Below are 22,841 nucleotides of genomic sequence, written 5' to 3'. Positions count from 1 at the left end.
CTCCCAGTCCCTCCCTCCCTCCCTCATCTCCACCGTGCCCCTTTCCAAGTCCACTGATAGGGGGGACCTCCTCCCCATTCATCTGATCCTGTTTTATCAGGTATCTTCAGGACTGGCTGCAAAGCCCTCCTCTGTGGCCTAACAGGACTGCTCCTTCGGGGGTGGGAAGACCAAAGAGCCAGTCATTGAGTTCCTGTTAGAAATAGTCCCTGTTCCCCTCACTTTGGGAAACCAATTGGTTACTGAGCTACCACAGGCTACATCTGAGTGGAGGTTCTAGGTTATATCCATACATGGTCCTGGGTTGAATGTCAGTCTCAGAAAAGACCCTGTGCCCAGATATATTTGGTCCTTGTGGAGCTCCTATCCTCTCCCCATCAGACTAACTCCCCTTCTTTCTTATGATTCCCTGTACTCTGCCAAAGGTTTAGTCATGAGTCTTTGCTTTGAAAACACTGCTAGTTAGAGTCTTTCAGATGCGCTCAGTAGACTCCTGTCATACATTCAATGCACATCCCACACTTGCTCAACCATGTTTATAGCAGCTCTATTTGTAATAGCCAGAACCTGGAAACAACCCAGATGTCCATCAACGGTGGAATGGGTACAGAAATTGTGGTATTTTTATACAATGGAATACTACTCAGCAATCAAAAAGGAGGAAATCATGAAATTTGCAGGCAAATGGTGGGATCTAGAAAAGATCATTCTGAGTGAAATATCCCAGAAGGAGAAAGACAAACACGGGATATACTCACTTATAGACCTATAAGATATGATAAACATAATGAAATCTATACACCTAAAAAAGATAATCAAGAGAGCTAGACATGGGGTAAGATGATCAATCCTCATTTAGAAAGAATTTAGAATTTTAACATTCCCATTTATATTTCTATTTACAACTATTAAGAAAGACACTTCAGCACTCAGAGGAAGAGGCAGGCGGATCTCTGTGAGTTCAAGGTCAGCCTGGTTTACAAAGTGAGTTCCAGGACAGCCAGGGCTGTTACACAGAAAAACCCTGTCTTGAAGGAAATCAAGAAAGAAAGACATCTCAGAAATGGCATTTAATTTCAGTAAAATCTTATAATCTCCAAACAATGGAAAATATCATATAAATTTGCTCAATCTCTCTCTCTTTTTACCTGTTTTCTCGTTCATACATTTCCCTAGAGGCACTTCGAAGCTGATCAATTTCTAGATTCGTTTTCAATTTGATTTGTTCTAGTTCATCATGTAGTTTATTTTCATATTCTGTTTTATAATGATCTCTGCAAAGACAAAAGGAATTGTCATGGTGTTCGTTCATGAAAAAAATAAAAAGGTTATTGTTCTCCAGGTAAGATTTCAATGTCTTGTACCAAGTATGCTTTCACAGTATGTTTAGAAAACTTAGCTGTTTTAGAATTCCTAAAAACACTGTTCCAAACTAGCTCCAGGCTGTTAAGACACCTCACTACTGTTCCATGGGCTCCATTTGTTACTGATAGGTGGTAGTAGTTTATATCAGATGCTCATCTTAAGTGTCATTTTAAATGCACAGGGCTGTGCCTGAAGACTGATGTACAAAGATGTTGCATGTTGAGACACAGAGAATAAAAATGTAATACCAACTCTGCTTTGCCTTTATAAAGTATTTTCTTCTCAGCACAGCAAATAGCCACACAATGATTTTTTTTTTAAAGTAAAGTCAAAGTATTACACAGAGCATTTGTAGTGAGCACAGCACATACCAATAGAAATAAACAGGCTAGGAAAAGTCAGAAACGTTGAGCTGTTAAAGGCAAAATTTTAACGGAAAGTTTTTCCTCTATTTTTCTTTTATGTTTACGGATGCTTGCATGTGTACCCTGTGCATGCATTCCCCATAACGGCCAGAAGATGGTAGTAGAGTCCCTGAGAGTGGCCTTGCAGAGGACGACAGCTCTACCTGTGAGGCACAAGGTGGGTGCTGGGAAGTGAATCAGGGTTCCCTGGAAGAACAGCCAGCACTCTCAGCTGCTGAGCCATCCATCTCTTCAGCACATTTTAGCTTTTTCAGTTTTTGACTGAAAAAATGCGATAAATATAAACAGCTTACGGATATTACACATACATATTTAGAAGAGAGAAGGTAAGAGTTGAAATGCAGGCAGTCTGAGTCTACGACCTTGATTGGAAAACCATGCAACAAGTCTCTTCTCATTCTTTCCTGCTTCAAGGGCAGAAAAATACTAGGTATACTTAGATTTCCTTCAAACTGGTGTTCCTATAGCTATGTATGGACTTTCAGAAACTACTAATAAGAAATCATAGTCACAGGGTCATGGGACTCATTTCTTTGAAGTTCTAAACTCAGAGCTTTGTGTATATGAAGAAGTACTCAACCACTGAACAACAGCAACAGGATATTGTTTAATATATAAGAAGTGAGTTATGGGCTGTCAACGTGAGGCAGCCGGGAAGGTGCTTTAGTGCTTACTGCACAAGGCAACTGCCTCAGTTTGATCCCTAGAACTCATGATGGAAGCGAGACTACTGACTCCTCAAAGTCGTCCTCTGGTTTCTACATGAGGACGCCAAGCCCAATAACACTGTACATACACACAATAACAAATAAGCTAAAAAAATAAAACAAACAACCAAGCAAGCAACCAACCAAACAAACAAAAACCAATAAATCACACCTACCCTACCTAAAAGAAATAGACTTGTCTTTTCAACAAATAGTTCTGGAAAACGGGATATTCATATGCAGGCTTTTATGTAATGGCTCAGAAATCAACTGTAGATGGGTAACGATTTGTATGTAAGGCATAGAACTTTGAAACTACTACAGGAAAATATGGGAAAACACTTCAAAAATATTGATGTAGGCCACGATTTTTCTGAAAACAGCTCCAATATCCCAGGAAATAAAAAGAACTGACAAACAAAAAAAAATAAAAAAGCTTCTACAGAGCAATTAACTGTGCAAAGAGTCCACAAGGTGGGACACAAGCTCTGTCAGGTATGCAACTGACAGGGAAGTGACATCTAGAATATGTTTTAAAAAACTATATGAACTAAACAAAGTTCCAACCAATAATTTAACAGCTTTCAGTGGCCAATATTATGCAAAAGATACTCAGCCTCCCTGGTCATCAGAAAAATGTAAATTAAAGCTGTACCAAGTTTCTACCTGTTTCTAGCCTGAAGAGCTTTCATGAAAAACAGACAAAAATACTAGCCTGAATTGGGGGGGAGGCGGCGAGTAGGGTGGACAAGGCACACTTACACAGGTGTGGGAGTGTAAATTACCACAGCCACTTCGGAAATCAACAAACTGAAAAAAAAACCCACCTAAGATCAAGCTATTCCGCTCTGGATTCTAAGAGAGCGTACTATATAGATAGCTGCATTACTAGCAGTGACCAAGATACCAACTTAGCCTTTATCAGCAGGTGAGTGAACTAAGAAAATGAGATAGGTCAACAAAACAACTTGGCGGTTAAAGTGCATGCTGTGCAGGCTTGACAATGTACATCCTCAGATCCCAAGGGAGACGAGAACCAGCTCCTGAACATTGTCCTCAGACCTCCAGACATGCCCGTGACAAGAGCATGACACCCACCCCATATACCGTAACGCAATAATAAGAGAAAGTGTGGTATATTTGTATAGATATGTACAGATATTTATTCATCAAAACAAGAGAACGAGAGTGGAGAGATGGCTCAGGGACCAAGAGCACTGGCTGCTCTTCTAGAGGTCCTAATTCCCAGCAATGACACGGGGCCTCAGAACCATCTATAATGGGATCATGATGCAGTCTTCCATTGTGCAGACATAGAGGAATACACATAAGTAAGTACAGCAAAAGAACAAAACAAAAAACACAAGAAAATGAAATTATACCATTTGCAGTAAACTATATAAAATTGGAGATCATCATGTTATGTGAAAAGAGCCAGATGCAAAAATATTTCTTTTATGTTTTCTTATACATGTAGAATCTATGTTAAGCAGATAGGTATATACAGGTATATAAGGGGTCAAAGTGAAAGTGGGGCTGTTGGAGGAGAGACAAAGGAGTAATGGGAAGTGGAGAGGATGAAAACAGTGCGTGGTGGACACAGGAAAACACTATATTGCCCCCAATTTTTATATGAAATATATGCTAATAAACTTTTTAACGAAAGAAGAAAACCAGGCCTTTGTTGTTACTAGAAAACCACAGTATCTCTGAAAAACTACTAAAAACAAAACAAAACAAAAACTTGGAAAGAAAACAAAATGAAAAGGATCATCTCGGAACAGACCTTAAACCACTCATGTTCCCACCCACCCAAAAGTGCTCATTCGCATCTAGTACATGGAAAGCAACGTCAGCCTTGCCTGGATGAGACGTATTTTTCATACATGTCTTCTCTAGCCCTTTTGGTCTCTTCTAGCTGAGCCTGCAGCCTTTCCAGGCGATCTTCTTCGTGGGCACAGCGCACACTGAGCTCCATGTTCTGGCGATTGAGGTACTCTTTATCCTTCTGCAGGAGCGTGACCGTCTGCTGCAGGGTGGCCACCTATGGAGACTCAGGGACATACCGGTGAGCTGGGACTCCTCGAGGTGACTCTTACCTGCTCTCCCTGTGTGCGCCATACAGAAATGTTCCCTTTTATGGACATCCATGGGCATTCACAGACAGGGTTCCTCTATGTAGCCCAGGCTGTCCCTAGTGCTGGGAGGGAAGGTGGGCAACACTACAGCCCAGCTAGAAAATTTCCATTTGAAAAGTGGTAATTCTTAGTCTTGGCAATCGTTAATGCGAAAATGCCTACGTCTCTCTCTCTCTCTCCCTCTCTCTGTGTCTCTCTGAGTTTCTTTCTGGTAATTACATAAAAAGGAAGAAAAACAAGATTTCTCCCATAATTTTATCCTGGGCTGTCTGTCCAGCAATATGTAACAACACACGAGCGGGTTGACTTGGGAGCTTACCTCTTTTGATAACTCATTTCTTTCTTTAGCCTGAGTGATGTGAGAGGCTTCAAGTATTTCATGCTTTCTTCTAACCTCTCGTACCTCCTGTTCAAGAGCGTCACGTTCACTGTGGAAATAAAATCAAATACACATGTAAAAACAAACAACACTTCCACAACTGCAGAGGTTGAATGGCAGGAAGCTGGCCAGGGCAATGGGGCTTTTGTGAACCTGCTTTTCAAAATTTAGAAGGTTCAAGACCTTGTTCAGTAAGTAACTGTGAACATTTGTGTTAAAACATAAATTACACAATACTTTCTGAGGTACGATTTCATTTCCCCTCACTATCTTTCAGTTTTTGTTGTTACCTGTTTCAGACATGATCTTACTTAGTTACACTAGTCAGGAACCCATAGCAATCCTGCTGTCTTGGTTTTCCCATGCTGTAATTACAAGCATGAGCCATCTCACAGGGCATCAATCTTATCTTAAAGTCAAAGATGTTAAACAGTTGAAAGAAATTAAACAAACAAACAAACAAAAAAACAACAAAACCTGAAACATAGATTCAGGCTTTATTAGGGTCAAAAATTTGTCTTAACTTATAACTGGTATTGCACAGCAATACACAGGCATCTGGACATTCAGGGTACTGTTTCATTTACACATTGTTTATGACTAACCCGAACATTCAAAATTTCTCCTTTCTGACTAGTCTTCTCCCATAACACTGAAACAGAGAAGGTAAGCAGAGAAATGTTTTTGTTCTGAACTCCTCCTCGCTAGTTAGAACTTGGCCTTGGAACTTTACTTCACTGACTGTGGACTGGCACAGGAGAACTGCTTTCTCTTCACCAGCTTTTCAATGTGCCATTTACAGGACATAAGCATCCTATTCCTTAACACATTTTTTTTTCCTGAAGCTACAGACTCCACTGACGATTCTGAATCAAATATTATCATGAGGCTACAAAGCAGCCATTCTGACATACACATACAATTATTAACTGAAATGATACTATTCAGATCTTCCCCCATTTAGCGTTAGCATCACCTCATAGATTCTTATTCTCTTAATGGGTTATAACTATAGTTGTCAGTATTTATTTTTATACTCAGGTTATAAATGAAAACATTGAATTGGTTAGAAGTTCTTCAGTTGACTATTGTGGCATTAACTGGATCATTTCATCCAGTGTGTGATGCTCTTCCATCTTCCCTCTCTCTGGTCCTTGCCACGAATCAATGCTGATGGAGCAATGATCGCAGTGCAAATATTAATTTTGAAATAGCACTTTCTGTTACTAGAAATTAGAACTTGTTAGAGAGAGGCTCAAGGCAATTAAGTTACAAAGTAAAGCTGGGAACATTATATTATGCCACAAGTGGTAGAGCTATTGGGACAAAAGTGACTCAATGTAAGTAGACAGTTTTAATTGCCATGTAGAATCTTATGTAGAAATAATTCTGTTACTCAGAAACTTTTGATTTCTAGAAATGACATAGTATCTGCATACGGATTAATTTTACACCTTGTGAGAATTTATCAAGGAGCATCTCCCCAGGTTATCTTCCATTTTCACGACTTGTCCTTTTTCTTTAATTCTTTGCAATGCTGGTGACTAACCCCGTGGTTACCAATGAGCTACCTATAGGCCCCAGCTTGGTTTTCTGAATCAGTATTTTTGCCATAGCCTATGCTGTGGACTCACCATCATCCTACCTCTGCCTCCCGAACTCTGGGATGACCTGTCGCCACTGTATAAGGCTTATCCACATTTTAAAAAACCTTACAAATAAACCAAAAGGTTCAGCTGGAATCATCCTCTCCTTTTTTTTACTATCCTACTTTTATCAGATAGAGTTGCTTATACGTTATAATCGAGGTTGTATTTTTCTTTCTAGTTTTTTATTATAAAAATAACATAAAAATAGACAATACAATGAACACCCATTATTATCAACAAAACCTTGATAATTATCGGCTGTGACTCATCTTCTTTCAATTGCCTATGAATGAGTCAGGGAGCTCTGGATTATTCCGATGATTTTTAGGGCATCAAAATGTCACTGTAAGTATCATCTAACCGCCACAAACGACTTCATTCTAAAATGCTACTTTGGGATTAGTTGAAGGAACGAAAGAGCAGTGGGAGTGGGAGTGGGACAACAGAGGGTGTTAAGGGGTGAATATGATCAAAATATATATATATATGCATGAAAATGCCATAATGAAACACATATATTATTAATATATGCTAATAAAATTTAAGTTAAAATTAAAATGTTTTTGAAATTCAGCTTTATCCAAGAGTACCGAGTATAGCTCTCATAGATTTCAAGATCAAATTATTACCCTACATACCATTATTACAAAATGATAAATACTAGTACATACTACATACCAGCCATAGTGGGAATAGAAGTGTCAATGTATTTCCAAAATCTTTTTTAAGATTTTGTAAGCAATATAGGTTTTAACACTTCTTTTTTATTTATTCACTTTATATCCCAGCTGTAGCCCTCTCCCTAATCCTCTCCCAATCCAGTCCTCCCTCCCTATTCTCCTCCCATGCCCCTTACCCAGTCCAGTGATAGGGGAGGTCCTTCCCACCTTTCATCTGACACTAGCCTATCAGGTCTCACCAGGACTGGCTGCACTGTCTTCCTCTGTGGCCTGGTAAGGATGCTACCCCCTCAGGGGAGAGGGAGAGGTGTCAAAGAGCCAGCCACTGAGTTCATGTCAGAGACAGTCCCTGTTCCCATTACTAGGGCACCCACTAGGACACTGAGCTGCCAAGGGCTACATCTGTGTAGGGGTTCTAGGTTGTCTCCATGAATGGTCCTTGGTTGGAGTATCAGTCTCAGAAAAGTCCACTAGTTCCAGATATTTCGGTTCTGTTGCTCTCCTTGTGGAGCTCATGCTCCTCTAGGTCTTTCTATCTCCCCCCTCTTTCATAATATTCCTTGCACTCTGCCCAAAGTTTGGCTATGAGTCTCAGCACCTGCTTTAATACCCTGCTGGGTGGAGTCTATCAGAGGCCTGTGGTAGTCTCCTGTCTTGTTCCTTGCTTTTGCCCTCTTCCGATGTCCATCCCATTTCCCTTTCTGAATGAGGATTGAACATCTTACCCAGGGTCCTTCTTCCTGCTTAGCTTCTTTAGGTGTATAGATTTTCATACGATTATCCTATATTATATGTCTAATATCCGCTTATGAGTGAGTAAATATCATGTGTTTCTTTCTGCTTCTGGGATCCCTTACTCAGGATGATCTTTTCTAATTCCCACCATTTGCCTGCAAATTTCATGATTTCCTTGTTTTTAATTGCTGAGTAGTATTCCTTTGTGTAAATATTCCACAATTTCTGTATCCATCACTCAGTTGAAGGACATCTGGATTGTTTCCAGATTCTGGCCATAACGAATCAAGCTGCTTCAAACATGGTTGAGCAAATGTCCTTGTTATATGCCTAGGAGAGCTATAGCTGGATCTTGAGGATGATTCCTAATTGTCTGAGAAAACGCCAGATTGATTTCCAAGTGGTTGTACAAGTTTATATTCCCACCAGCAGTGGAGGAGGGTTCCCCTTTCTCCACATCCTCTCCAGCATGTACTGTCACTTGAATTTTTGATCTTAGCCATTCTGATTGGTGTAAGGTGAAATCTCAGGGTCGTTTTGATTTACATTTCCCTGACAACTAGGGATGTTGAACATTTCTTTAAGTGTTTCTCTGCCATTCAATATTCCTCTTTTGAGAATTCTCTGTTGAGCTCTGTACCCCATTTTTTAAATTGGGTTACTTAATTTGTTGCTGTTTAACTTCTTGAGTTCTTTATATATTAGCCTTCTGTCAGATACAGGGTTGGTGAAGATCTTTTCCCCGTCTGTAGGTTGTTGTTTTATACTGACAACAGTGTCCTTTGCTTTACAGAAGCTTTTCAGTTTCATGAGATCCTATTTATTGATTGTTGCTCTTAGAGCCTGTGCTGTTGGTGTTCTGTTCAGGAAGTTGTCTCCTGTGCCACTGAGTTCAAGGCTCTTCCCCACTTTTTCTTCTAACTGATTTAATGTGTCTGGTTTATGTTGAGGTTTTTGATCCACTTGGACTTTAGTTTTGTGCAGGGTGAGAAGTATGGATCTATTTGCATTTTTCTACATGTAGACATCCAGTTAGACCAGCACCATTTATTGAAGATGCTATCTTTTTTCCATTGTATGGTTTTGGCATCTTTGTCAAAAATCAGGTGTCCATAAGGGTGTGGGTTTATTTCTGGGTCTTCTATTCAGTTCCATTGATCCACCATTCTGTTTCTATGCCAGTACCATGCAGTTTTTATTACTGTTGCTCTATAGTACAGCTTAAGATCAGGGATGGAGATACCTCCAGAAGATCTTTTATTGTAGAGGATTGTTTTAGCAATTCTGGGTTTCTTGTTATTCCACATGAAGTTGAGAATTTTTCTTTTAAGGTCTGTAAAGCACTGTGTTGGTAATTTGATGGGAAACACATTAAATCTGTAGATTGCTTTTGGTAAGATGGCCATTTTTACTATGTGAATCCTGCCAAGCCATGTGCATGGGAGATCTTTCCATCTTCTGATATCTTCTTCTAATTCTTTCTTCAGAGACTTGAATTTTTTTTCATACAAGTCTTTGACTTGCTTGGTTAGTTATAACAAGGTACTTTATGTCCTTTGTGGCTACTGTAAAGGGTGTTGTTTCCCTAATTTCTTTCTCAGCTCCTATGTCTTTTGTATATAGGAGGGCTACTGATTGTTGTTGTTGTTGTTTTTTTTTTTTAAGTTAATTTTGTATCCAGCCACTTTGCTAAAGGTGTTTATCAGCTGTAGGAGTTCCATAGTTGAATTTTTGCGGTCACTTATATATACTATCATATCATCTGCAAATAGTGATACTTTGACTTCTACCTTCCCGAACTGAATACTCTTGATCTCCTTTAATTGTCTTATTGCTCTAGCAAGGACTTCAAGAACTGTGTTGAAGAGATAAGGAGAGAGTGGACAGCCTTGCCTTGTCCCAGATTTTAGTGGGACTAATTTAAGTTTCTCTCCATTTAGTTTGATATTGGCTATAGGCTCGCTGTATATTGACTTTACTATGTTTAGGTAGCTGCCTTGTGTCCCTGATCTCTCCAGAACTTTAAACATAAACGAATGTTGGATTTTATGAAATGCTTTTTCAGGATCTAAAGATATTATCAAGTGTTTTTTTTTTTTTTTAATCCTTCAGTTTGTTAATACAGTGGATCACATTGATGGAATTCCATATATTGAACCACCCCTGCATACCTGGGATGGTTTTTAATCCCAGGTTTAAAATTTTAACAAATTCAGTTTGTTAATACGGTGGATTACATTGATGGATTTCCGTATATTGAACCACCCCTGCATACTTGGTCATAGTGGTTGATATCTTTGATGTGTTCTTGTGGTTCATAAGTATTTTGTTGAATATTTTTGCATAAATGTTCATAAGGGAGGTTGGCCTGAAATTCTCTTTCTTGTTCGGTCTTTGTGAGGTTTAGGTATCAAGGTGACTGTGGCTTCATAGAATGAGTTTGGTAGTGTTCCTTCTGTTTCTATTTTGTAGAACAGTTTGAAGAGTTAGCTCTTCTTTGAAGGTTTGGTTGAATTCTGTGCTGAAACCATCTGGCTCTGGCCTTTTTTTGGATGATGACATCATCATCCAAAAATAGCTCGTTTGATGACAGCTTCTATTTCTTTAGGGGATATAGGACTATTTAATTGATTTACCTGGTCTTGATTCAGCTTTGGTAAGCAGAATTGATCACGAAAATTGTCCATTTCATTTAGATTTTCAAATTTTGTGGCATATAGGCTTTTTAAGTAAGACCTATTGATAGTTTGGATTTCCTCAGTATCTGTTATATCTCCCTTTTCATTTCTGATTTTGTTGATTTGAATAGTGTCTCTTTGCCTTTTAGTTACTTTGGCTAAGGGTTTGTCTATCTTGTTGATTTTCTCAAAGGACGAGCTCTTGGTTTCATTGATTCTTTGAATTGTTTTATTTGTTTCTAATTGATTGATTTCAGCCCTGAGTTTGATTATTTCCAGCCATCTACTCCTTTTGGGTATGTCTGCCTTTTTCTTTTCTAGGGCTTTCAATTGAGCCATTAGGTTGCTTAAATGAGATGTTGCACATTTCTTCTCGAAGGCATTTAGTGCTATGAACTTTCCACTCAGCACTGCTTTCGTTGTGTCCCATAAGTTTGGGTACGTTGTGCCTTCATTTTCATTGAATTCTAGGAAGTCTTTAATTTCTTTCTTTATTTCTTCCCTGACCCAGCTGCCACTGAGTAGCCAGTTGCTCAGTTTCCATGTCAGCTCTTTGCTATTTTTGTTGATGTTGAGGACCAGCTATAGTCCATGGTGGTCAGATAAGATACAAGGGACTAATTCAATCTTCTTGAATTGAGGCTTGCTTTGTAACCAACTAACTATATGATCTATTTTGAAGAAGGTTCCATGAGGTGCTGAGAAGAAGGTAAATTCTTTTGTGTTTGGGTGAAAGGTTCTGTAGATGTCTGTTAGGTCCATTTGATTCATGACCTTTGTTAGAGTCATTGTTTCTTTGTTTAATTTCTGTTTTATTGACCTTTGTTGAGAGTAGGGTGTTGGGGATCTATGTGTGGTTTAAATTTTATTAATGTTTCTTTTAAAAATGGGTGCCCTGTATTTGGGGCATAGATGTTCAAAGTTGTGATGTCTTCATGGTGGAATTTTCCTTTGATGACCATGAAATAACCTTCCCCATCTCTTTTGATTAATTTTGCTATAAAGTCTATTTTATTAGATATTTGAATGGCTATTCCTGCTTGCTTTTTGGGTCCATTTGCTTAGAAAACCATCTTCCAGCCCTTTACTATCAGGTAATGTCTATCTTTGTGACTTAGATATGTTTCTTGCTGGGTCTTGTTTACACATCCATTTTGTTAGTCTCTGTGTGTCTTTTTATAGGAGAGTTGAGTCCAATGATGTTGAGAGAGATTAATGACCAGTGACTGTTAGATCCTTTGATGTTGGTTGTGGTAATGTATTTGTGTGCTTGGCTACTTTTAGTTTTGCTGTAGTGAGGTTATTTATTTCCTGTGTTTTCCTGAATGTAGTTAGCTTTTTTGGGTTGTATTTTTCCTTCTAGTATCTCTATTACACTGGATTTGTGATTAGGTATTGTTTAAATTTGTTTTTGTTGTTAAATATCTTGTTTTTTCCATCTGTGATGAGTGAGAGTTTTGCTGGGTATAGTAGCCGGGGCTGACATCTGTGTTCTCTCAGGGTCTGCATGATATCCGTCTAGGCCCTTCTGGCTTCCATAGTCTCTGTTGAGAAGTCAGGTGTGATTCTAATGGGTTTGCCATGATATGTTACTTGGCCTTTTCCTCTTGCAGCTTTTAGTATTTTTTCTTTGTTCTGTATACTTACTGTTTTGATTAGTATGTGGTGGGAGGATTTTCTTTTGTGGTCTAATATATTAGGTGTCTGTAGGCCTCTTGTATGCTTATAGGCCTCTTCTTTAAATTGGGGAAATATTCTACTATGATTTTGTTGAAAATATTTTTTGGGCCTTGGAGACGGAAATCTTCTCTTTCCTCTATTCCTATTATTCTTAGGTCTTGTCTTTTCATGTTGTCTTGGATTTCTTAGATGCTTTGTGTCAGGAATTTTTTGGATTTAACATTTCCTTTGATGGATACATCGATTTCTTCCATTGTATCTTCTACACCTGAGATTCTTTCTTCCATCTCTTGTAGACTGTTGGTTTTGCTTATCTCTACAGTTCCTGTTTTCTTCCCAAAGTACTTCCTCTCCATGATTTCCTCCGTTATTGTTTTCTTTAATTTTTCCAATTCTATCTTCAGATCTTGAACCATTTTGTCCATTTCCTTCACCTCTCTGACTGTGTTTTTCCTTCAATTCCTTTACCTGTTTGTTTGAACATTCCTGTTTCTTCTATTTCTTTCAGTAATTTAATTATTTCCTCTCTACAGAACACAAACTGTTTGATTGCATCTTCCTGTATTTCTTTACGGATGGCCATACTGTGTGACTTTATCTTCCTCTATTTCTTTACACATTTTTTTTTTGTTTCCTCCAAAATCCTGTTCATAAGCATAGTTGTAGGTCATCTTCTTGAATTTCACATATGATAGGGTGTGCAGGTCTACTTGCCCCTGGACAACTGGGTTCTGGAGATGCTGTATTGGTTTGGCTTTTGTTGGTTGAGCTTTTATGCTGGTCTCTACCCATCTGGCTGTCTCAGGTGTAGGCTGTTAGTTTCTGTTGCCTACTGGAATCCTGGGGTGGGGATAATCCCCTTGACAGGAAGATGGTTGTTATTGAAGGAGGCCTCCTTAGTCTTTCGGGTATGGTCACCAAATGACCTGTGCTTCTCAATTCTCAGGAATTGCCACAGCTCACCTCAGGTGTATGGAACGGAGTGGTAATTGTGGTCGTTGGTAGTCAAAGGGGCTCTCCTCTCACCAGCAGAAGTCCTGAAGACAGCTACCCTGCCACTGGGTTTCTTGCTCTGAATTTAGTGAACTGCTGCTGCTGCTGCTCTTACACTGTCTTTGCTGGGCACAGCCCTCTTGAAGAATCAGGGAGACCTGTGGTTTGGTCAGTTTAGCTACGGAGACAGGTTGCACCTTGGAGCAATGTCTAGGGAATGATCCCATGGATCCCAGGCTTCTGTGGGTCTGAGGATGGAGCTTTGTGCCCCAGTACCCAAGTGGTAATCAGTGGCAGGTGAGTCCAGCACTCAGGCATGTGGAAGGAGGTTAGAGCCTGGAACTGCCAGGAGCCCAGGAATATTTCCTGGGATTAGCTGGGTGTCCTGAAGTAGGTCCTGATATTTCCCCACCAATAGGGAGTCTGTGGTGTTTTGGGGTCCACAGTTCAGTCTGGGGTGGTGAGTAGAGCATGCAGGTGTGGGTGAGTGGCTCTGTGCTGGTGACTGGGTGCCTGCTGGAACATGGGAACTTTTCCAGAGAACTTTTAAGGGTGGGGTGGGACAAGGGTTAGGCTGAGGGCCATGAGGTCAGACCTGCTGTTTCTGTCACTGTGGGGTTTCCTCCAGTCAGGGAAACCCAGTTTCTAGTGCCCTGGGACCCACAGTTCTGTCTGGGATGGTGAGTTGGGCATGCAGGCAGGTCTCTAGGCTGGAGGCTTAGCCCCTGTAGGAGCCTGGGACCTTTGACAGGGACTGTCTAGATAACTTGAGGTCCTGATTGCTTACTTCACCGCGGGGTTTTCTTTTGACTGGAAAACCCAATCTCTTGTGTTCTGGAGCCCACAGTTCAGTCTGGGATGGTGATCAGAGCACAAGGCATGTGGCTCTGAGCTCGTGATGGAGCGCCTGCTGGGACCTAGGAACTCTTCAAGGATTTAGCTGGGTGATGTGAGAACGGACCTTATTGCTTCCCAAATCATGGGGTTTCCTTTCACCTGGAAAACACAATCACTGGTGTTTTAGGGCCCCGAGTTTGATCTGCTGGTCACTATGTAGTCACTGCAATTCTTCACGTCAGACACAGTGTCCTCTTGGCACAGCCATCTTGGATTCCCCTTGCTAAATCTTTATACATGTACAGCATGATAATATTCGTTGACTGACTACTACACTTCAAGAATTCTACAGATTTATCAAGTAAGACAAGTCCACCGTATCTGCAAAGATACAGTACTTTAAAACATTCACACTGTTCCTTTGGTTAATCCTATATGACAAAACTCAGGTTTGAAAGAGATTTACCAAGGGATACATTAGAGAAGCTCATTAAATACAGAACAATAGAGAAGTTCATCCCAGGTAAAGGAAGACCACCCCCCCACCCCTGTTATTCAGCAGCAATACACTTGTAATGTTCTTACAGAGTGCTGTTTTCAAAGAGTGAAAGCCTTTCGTTAGAAAAGGAACAGCCGAAAGCCACTTGAAAAAATTTAAACACAAAGTGACATTACATGAAATTCATCAAATAACATTCAACAAATATTTCCATAAGGCATTTTATAGGGTTCCTACTTTCTTTTACATTTTAATGAGTGGCAGCAACTTCTCCATAAACCAAAAAGCACCAATATTCACCAAACTGTGCACTTTTACACAATGAAGAGGGAAATGGAGAAAACAACTGTGTGGGTAATACAAACTCAGATGACTGTGGCGAGTGCCATAACAGTTTACCTCTTGACTTTGTCATAGTTCTCCTGACGGTAATCACCTTGCTGAACCAACTGTTTTGTGTCTGCTAACTCTAAGGCCAAGCGTTGACACCGAATTTGAAGTTCAGAGTTTTTTTTCCGGTCCTCCTCATATGTCTGCAAATCAAAGGGAGACTTACACTCATCAAAGCGAACATGGTGGGTCATATTTTGTATTGAATTTTTCTGCTAAGCTATAAAATGTCCTTATAACTAAACTAAAAGATGTCCAATTTTTGGCGGCTTTTTGAGACAAGGCTTCTCTGTGTAGTCTTGGCTGTCCTGGACTCACTTTGTAGACCAGGCTGGCCTCAAACTAAGAGGGATACACCTGCCTCTGCCTCCCAGAATGCTGGGAAAACAGTCATGTGCCATCACACCTGGCTTCCAAATTGTTTATAATAGTTAATTACTCAAAGACCAGTCATTTGGAATTTACAAGATTATTTGTAAATTATATAAAAATATTAATTTATTTCAATGTGACTAGTTTGGGCTGGATATATACATACAAGATGAGTAAGACAGTCTCTTCCTTCTTGAAAACAACAACAACCCCACTGAAATAGCAGGCTCTAAATTCTATCCAAGAGCTGTTTGAGAGACACTTGTGAGAAATCTGAGTGCTTTGCTTTGGTTAAGCATCATGGCCTCCCATACTGTGGTTCTTTGAGAGAATGGAATGCTAGTGAGCTCATTATAGGATTTAGTTGGGGATGCTCTGTTACTTCCTAGAGGATCATCCTGTACATCATTTAAAACCTATGTCCCCAAAGAAGATTTAGTTCTGCTGAAGACTTCATCCTTCTAAACATTAGTAATCAAATAACTGCCTCAGGTGAGGGCATAATTCTGTAATTAAGCAGGTGGGTTCCAGAATTTAGCTTTTAGAAGTGACTAAATTATGATTTGTCTAAACCTAAGTGTTTACCTCACAGAATTCTTGTAACGATTATATCAAATGTTACATGTAAAGTGTTTACAAGATGCAGAACACATAAAGAATTCTCATTAACTAAAAATTAATGTCTATAATATTTTGTCTTTGCTTTCAGTTCTTAAAGAATCACAGACAAATCTGTAGTATAATAACTGCACAAACACTATGATATAATTCAGAGAAGTATACACATAAGGAGTGCAAAAATTTAAAAGATGGATGAAATATAACACACCCAAGAAACCTAAAGTGTTAGAGATGTGTGAGTCAGAAACACCAGGAAAGGTCACTCTAAGGCAGGTTTAGATTGGTCCTCTAACTTCCTAGTGTTGAGACTCTTTAACATAGTTCCTCATCTTGTGGTGACCCCAACCGTAAAATTATTTTCATTACTACTTCACAAGAGTAATTTTGCTACGGTAATGAATCATGATGTAAAGAGCTGTGTTTTCTGATAGTGTTAGGCTATGAAAGCATCACTGGACCTCTAAAGGGGTCGTGACCCACAGGTTGAGAACTGCTGTTCTATGAAGATGAAGTAAACAATAGTGAGCTCCTGAAGAAAAAACAAACAAACACATTAAAATTCTGCAAGAAACCAAGGGTAGATTCAGAAGACAGAGAAGTGGAGGCAGAAACAAACATCTGAGTACTTACAACCTTTCATAATTTTTTGTTGTTTTGAGACTTAGCCTCATCTTGTAGTTCTGACTGGACTGAAACATGCTATGTAGACCAGACTAGCCTCTACTTCCTACTGCTGGGATTAAAGTCATACACTACTACTGCTGCTGCTGCTCCTGTTATTGCTACTACTACTATTATCTTCAGACAGGGTCTCAGGATATCCCATCATTGGATTTGAACTCGCTAGTGAGCTAAAGGAGAACCTAAACTTCTGATGTTCCTGAACCCGCCTCTAGAGTGCTTAGGTTACAGGCATGCACCATGATGCCCCCTTTATGTGGTGCTAGGAGCTTAACCAAGGCTTCCTGCACAGAAGGCAAGCATTCAACCAACTGAGTTCTATTCCCACTTTGTGGTAGTTTATGTACGTCAGGACAGTCTTTTGTTGTTGCTTGCTGTTCCTCTCTGTCGTGGGTGCACAGATGTATTAAAAACATTTGATGCAGCCCACAGTCTAGCCCTTACCCTAATGTTTCATGTTGTTATGTTACCCACTTGGTTCCTGTCCTGGATAGCTTTTATGTCAACTTGACACAGCTTGAGTCATCTGAGAGAGGGAAACTCAATTGAGAAAATGCCTCTATAAGGCTGGGTTATAGGCAAGCCTGTAGGACAGTTTCTTAATCAGTGTTTGATGTGGGAGGGCCCAGTCCATTGTGAGTAAGGTCATCCTTGGGCTGGTGGTCCTGGGTTCTATGAGAAATCAGGCTGAGTAAGCCATGAGAAGCAAGCAAGAAAGCAGCACACCTCCATGACCTCTGAATCGACTCCTGCCTCTAGGTTACCACCATGTTTGAGTTGCTGGACTGACTTCCTTTGATGAAGAAGAGCAAAATAAACCCTTTCTTCCTGAACTTGCTTTGGTCAAGATGTTTTTCATAAGAGCAATAGTAACCCTGACTAGGACAGTTCCTAAAAGGATGAGTTTTCTACTTATTAGGGTCCTCTTACCAATAAAAACAGTAAAAACATACAAATCAGAATGAGTACAGGGTTCCTGGCATGAAATTGTAGAATTCTCTTATAAGGATTTCTATTTTCTTTATGAAACAAAGCACCAAGTGATCCGATAAAAGTGAGAAATGGAAGGTTGGAGATGTGTAGGCAGGAAGGAAAGCCTAAGATAGCTTTCAAGGAAAATGAAAATGGGGGGAGGGAGGGAAGGAGGGAGAGAAGGAAGGAGGGAAAGAAGGAAGACCAGTGAGCAATCGACACAAAGTTGCTCTACTGGAGGCTCATAACAAAGAATTTGAAGTGACTGTTGCTGCTAATGTGATTTCCCCCAGCAATGCTCGGCTAGACAAATAGAGCTGAGGTGCCTCAGGCTATTTTGAGAAAAAGAAAGTTGAAATTAAAGGTCATCAATGAGAGAGGTTGAAGATGGATAAGGTAATGAAGAGGGAAGAAAACACATTTTAGGACCAATTAAATCATATGCATCAGAAATTTTGTTACGATTATAAGTACACAACCGAGAACTGTCGTTGAGTATTGAGATGATATGCACATGCAAAGAAGGTAGGTATGTAAAGGTGTAAAATTCTACACACCTTGAGCTGGAGAGACAGCTCAGGAAAACAGCACATGTCTAGCATGGCAAAGCTCTGGGTTCCATGCACAGCACTGAAGAACTAAAACAAAAATAGAGCCAGGAAGGAGACAAAAGCATAAATGTCTAAACAGTCACATCTGAATGTGGCTCTGAAATATGTGAGGTACAGGCACCTCTCATGGAGAACGATCGCATGTATACACACTTAAATGATTTTTCTTTCAGTATAAATACCACGTGAGCAAATATAGCCAGAAGTTCCATGTAGAAACACATACTTTATATCAAGAGTTTCTTTTAAGTCAAAAATTTCTTCCAAGTAAAAAATTGTCCCCTTAGATCTATGAAGAAGAGAAGGCACAAAGATTTGTGAGAACTAGAGGTGATGGCTGATTCTAAGAAAACAACATCTTCCAGACACAACAGGACCAATGCACACATGAGAGACTGCAGCAGCATGCACGAGACTTGCAAGGGTTCAAGCCAAATGGGGTCCCAGCACTAGGAGGGGGAGGTGCACATGGGCTCTCACCTCTAACCTAGATGCTATCTGCAATGAATACTCACTGGAAAAGGAAGTAACAGTTTTATTCCAATCAAGTCTCTAGGTCTACTGAACATACTTCAGGGCAGCTTCCACACCAAGTAGCTGGCCAACAAAAATGAACTCAATGGTATTTTTGTAGACTTTTTTTCTTATTTTGTTTGTAGGGCATTTTTTTTTTGTTATTGCTTTTCTTGTTATTTCAAGGTCCATTTTTATTATGTGTACTTCTTGTTTTGTTTTTTGTTGATTTTTAAAAAAGATTTACTTATTTTGTATACAGTATTTTGTACTATATGCCTACACATCAGAAGAGTACCAGATCTCACTACAGATGATTCTGAGCCACCAGGTGGTAACTGGAACCTGAACTCAGGACCTTTGGAAGAACAGCCAGTGCTCTTAATCTCTGAGCCATCTCTCCAGCCCTGTTGATTTTTTTGTTTTTTAAGTGAAAGAAAAAAAAAATTGAGTGGGTAGGGCATTGGAGGGATAGGGGATGAATTGGGGAGGGGAAAACATGAACAATATAATATATGAGAAGTTTTTTTTCAATTAAAAAGTTTTTTTCACTTTTTAAAAATTTGTTTATATTTTTATAAATTACAGTTTATTCACTTTGTATCCTAACCGTAGCACCCTTCCTTATCCCCTTTCAAATCCAACCCTTACCCTTCTTCCTTCATCTCTTCCCATGCCCCTCCCCAAGTCCAATGATAGGGGAGATCCTCCTTTCCCCCTCCCTCTGATCTATCAAGTCTCATCAGTACTGGCTGCATTGTTTTCCTCTGTGTCCTGGTAAGGCTACTCTGCCATCAGGAGAAGAAGGAGGTGGTCAAAGAGCCACCTACTGAGTTCATGTCAAAGATAGTCCCTGTTCCCATTACTAGAGAACCCACTTGGAGACTGAGCTGCTAAGGGTTATATTTGTGCAGGGGTTCTGGGGACTCTAGATTATCTCCATGCAAGGGGATTGACATGGTGAAAATGGCCATCCTGCCAAAAGCAATATACAGAGTCAATGCAGTTCCCATCAAAATACCAACACAATTCTTCACAGAGCTTGAAAGAAAAATTCTCAACTTCATATGGAAAAACAAAAAACCCAGAATTGCTAAGACAATCCTGGACAACAGACTGTCTGGAGGTATCTCCATCCCTGATCTCAAGCTGTACTATAGAGCAATAGTAATAAAAACTGCATGGTACTGGCTGGTGGATCAATGGAATCGAATAGAAGACCCAGAAAAAAACTCACACAACGATGGATACCTGATTTTTGACAAAGATACCAAAACCATAAGATGGAAAAAAGACAGCATCTTCAACAAACGGTGCTGGTCTAACTGGATGTCTACATGTAGAAAAATACAAATAGATCCATACTTATCACCCTGCACAAAACTAAGGTCCAAGTGGATCAAAGACCTCAACATAAAACCAGACACACTAAACCTGTTAGAAGAAAAAGTGGGGAAGAGCCTTGAACTTAGTAGCACAGGAGACAACTTCCTGAACAGAACACCAACAGCACAGGCTCTAAGAGCAACAATCAATAAATAGGACCTCATGAAACTGAAAAGCTTCTGTAAAGCAAAGGACACTGTTGTCAGTACAAAACGACAACTTACAGATTGGGAAAAGATCTTCACCAACCCTGTATCTGACAGAAAGCTAATATCCAGATTATATAAAGAACTCAAGAAGTTAAACAGCAACAAATTAAGTAACCCAATTTAAAAAATGGGGTACAGAGCTCAACAGAGACTTCTCAAAAGAGCAATACTGAATTGCAGAGAAACACTTAAAGAAATGCTCAGCATCCCTAGTTATCAGGGAAATGCAAATCAAGGTGAGGTTTCACCTTACACCCATCAGAATGGCTAAGATCAAAAATTCAAGTGACAATACATGCTGGAGAGTATGTGGAGAAAGGGGAACCCTCCTCCATTACTGATGGCAATGTAGACTTGTACAACCACTTGGAAATCAATCTGGCGTTTTCTCAGACAATTAGGAATAGTGCATCCTCAAGATCCAGCTATAGCTCTCCTAGGCATATGTTCAAAATATACTTAAGTATACAACAAGGACATTTGTTCCACCATGTTTGTAGCAGCTTTATTCGTTATGGCCAGAATCTGGAAACAACCCAGATGTCCTTTAACTGAGGAATGAATACAGAAATTGTGGTACATTTATACAATGGAATACTACTCAGCAATTAAAAACAAGGAAATCATGAAATTTGCAGGCAAATGGTGGGAAATAGAAAAGATCATCCTGAGCGAGGTGTCCCAGAAGCAGAAAGACAAACATGTTATATACTCACTTGTAAGTGGATATATGACATATAATATAGGATAAACATACTGAAATCTATACTCCCAAAGAAACTAAACAACAAGGAAGACCCTAGGGAAGATGAGCAATCCTCATGCAGAAAGGCAAAGGGGATGGACATTGGAAGAGGGAGAAAACAGAGATCAGGACAGGAGCCTACCACAGAGGGCCTCTGAAAGTCTCTACCCTGTAGGGTATCAGTGCAAATGCTGAGACTCACAGCCAAACAAACTTTGGGCAGAGTTCAGGGAATCTTTGAAAGAAGGGGGAGATAGGAAGACCTGGAGGGGACAGGAACTCCACAAGGAAAGCAACAGATCAAAAAATTCTGGGCTCAGGAATCTTTTCTGAGACTGATACTCCAACCAATGAAAAAGTTAAAAAAAAAAATCCCCTAATAGTTATAACTTTTGTACTTTGGGGAAGGGAGATATGCTTTGGGTACTCTTAGAAACTAAAGGCAAGCATTGGTTATATTGGTATCTGTTTGTAAGCCTAGTGCTAGTGAGGCTGAGACAGCTGGACTTCAAGCCTGGGTTATGCAGTTAAATTTCATTTCCACATCATTGGAAAACAGAAAATAGTGTATTGCCTCAAAAAGGAACCAAATTTTATGGCTATAAAATTTTGTGGATAAGGCAAGAAAGGCAGTAGACTATTTTGTAGAAACCATTAGACACAAGGTTTCTCTTTACAGCCCTAGCAATCCTGAACTTACTTTGTAGAACAGGCTGTCCTCAAATTCACAGAGATTTGCCTGCCTCTGCCTTCCCAGGGTTAGGATTCCAGGTGACCGACACCATGCCCATCTGCGCCCCATCTCTTGGGTGAAGATGTCTACCTTATGTTCTCTCACAGTTGGAAAGTGGATTGCGTATGCTATGAGCACAAAATCAACACGAGAGTAAGTTTCTCCTCATCCTACACCTAGTACCGTGGCTTTTATATGGAAGATTTGTGAGTAACGTTTATGGAAAAAAAGAAGACAGGAAAAATATAGACAAAAAAATGCAAAAAATTAAGTCTTTTCATACATAAAGAAGCACACAGTTTACATTTAGAACCCCTTTCAAAGCGGGAATTTCTAGGTGACTGCAAGTGATTCAACAGCCGACTATCAATTTCTCTTCTGAATTGGAAAAATTACATAGGGAAAACAAGTGCAATCTGAGGCATCAAAGGGACTTTCACTGCTTGACAGATTTATGTTCCTGTAACAAAACAGATCTTTGACTGCCTAGATTAAGGTTATATAACATTATATATATAACATATTATATATGAAACATTATTATATATAACATATGTAACATATATTATATGTTATATATAACATATATAACACATATATTTAATATTATATATAACATTTTATATATTTTTTCATTTAAGTTGATTGCTGTTCCCACTTATAAAACAGTGTACCTGCAATTATAACTACATGATATAACTGTCTTATCTATGATTCTCCCCTTTCCTTATACCAACACATGACTTTGAGCTCCTTAAAAATCTTCTTTGTATTCATTACACTCGAAATACTTAAGAGTAAACTAATTATGAAAGATAGTCTACAGTCCTAGTATTTAAATTA

The 22,841-nt window shown here is 39.5% G+C and overlaps 1 protein-coding gene across 2 annotated transcripts in view; it reads right to left on the bottom strand.

Moving 5' to 3' along the window:
• The window catches only part of Pibf1 (progesterone immunomodulatory binding factor 1), a 173,980-nt gene that overhangs the window by 126,331 nt on the left and 24,808 nt on the right, over window positions 1-22,841 (bottom strand). For both annotated transcript variants that reach the window (XM_021650185.2, XM_021650184.2), the window contains exons 6-9: window positions 15,165-15,298; window positions 4,955-5,063; window positions 4,360-4,541; window positions 1,149-1,274 (exon numbers count right to left, since the gene is read on the bottom strand). In XM_021650185.2, the coding sequence (XP_021505860.1) occupies window positions 1,149-1,274; window positions 4,360-4,541; window positions 4,955-5,063; window positions 15,165-15,298 (551 nt within the window). The remainder of the gene's footprint in view (window positions 1-1,148; window positions 1,275-4,359; window positions 4,542-4,954; window positions 5,064-15,164; window positions 15,299-22,841) is intronic.

The sequence above is a fragment of the Meriones unguiculatus genome, chromosome 9, assembly GCF_030254825.1.
Source record: "Meriones unguiculatus strain TT.TT164.6M chromosome 9, Bangor_MerUng_6.1, whole genome shotgun sequence".
Lineage (NCBI taxonomy): Eukaryota > Metazoa > Chordata > Mammalia > Rodentia > Muridae > Meriones > Meriones unguiculatus.
This window is presented reverse-complemented; position numbering and strand designations above follow the sequence as displayed.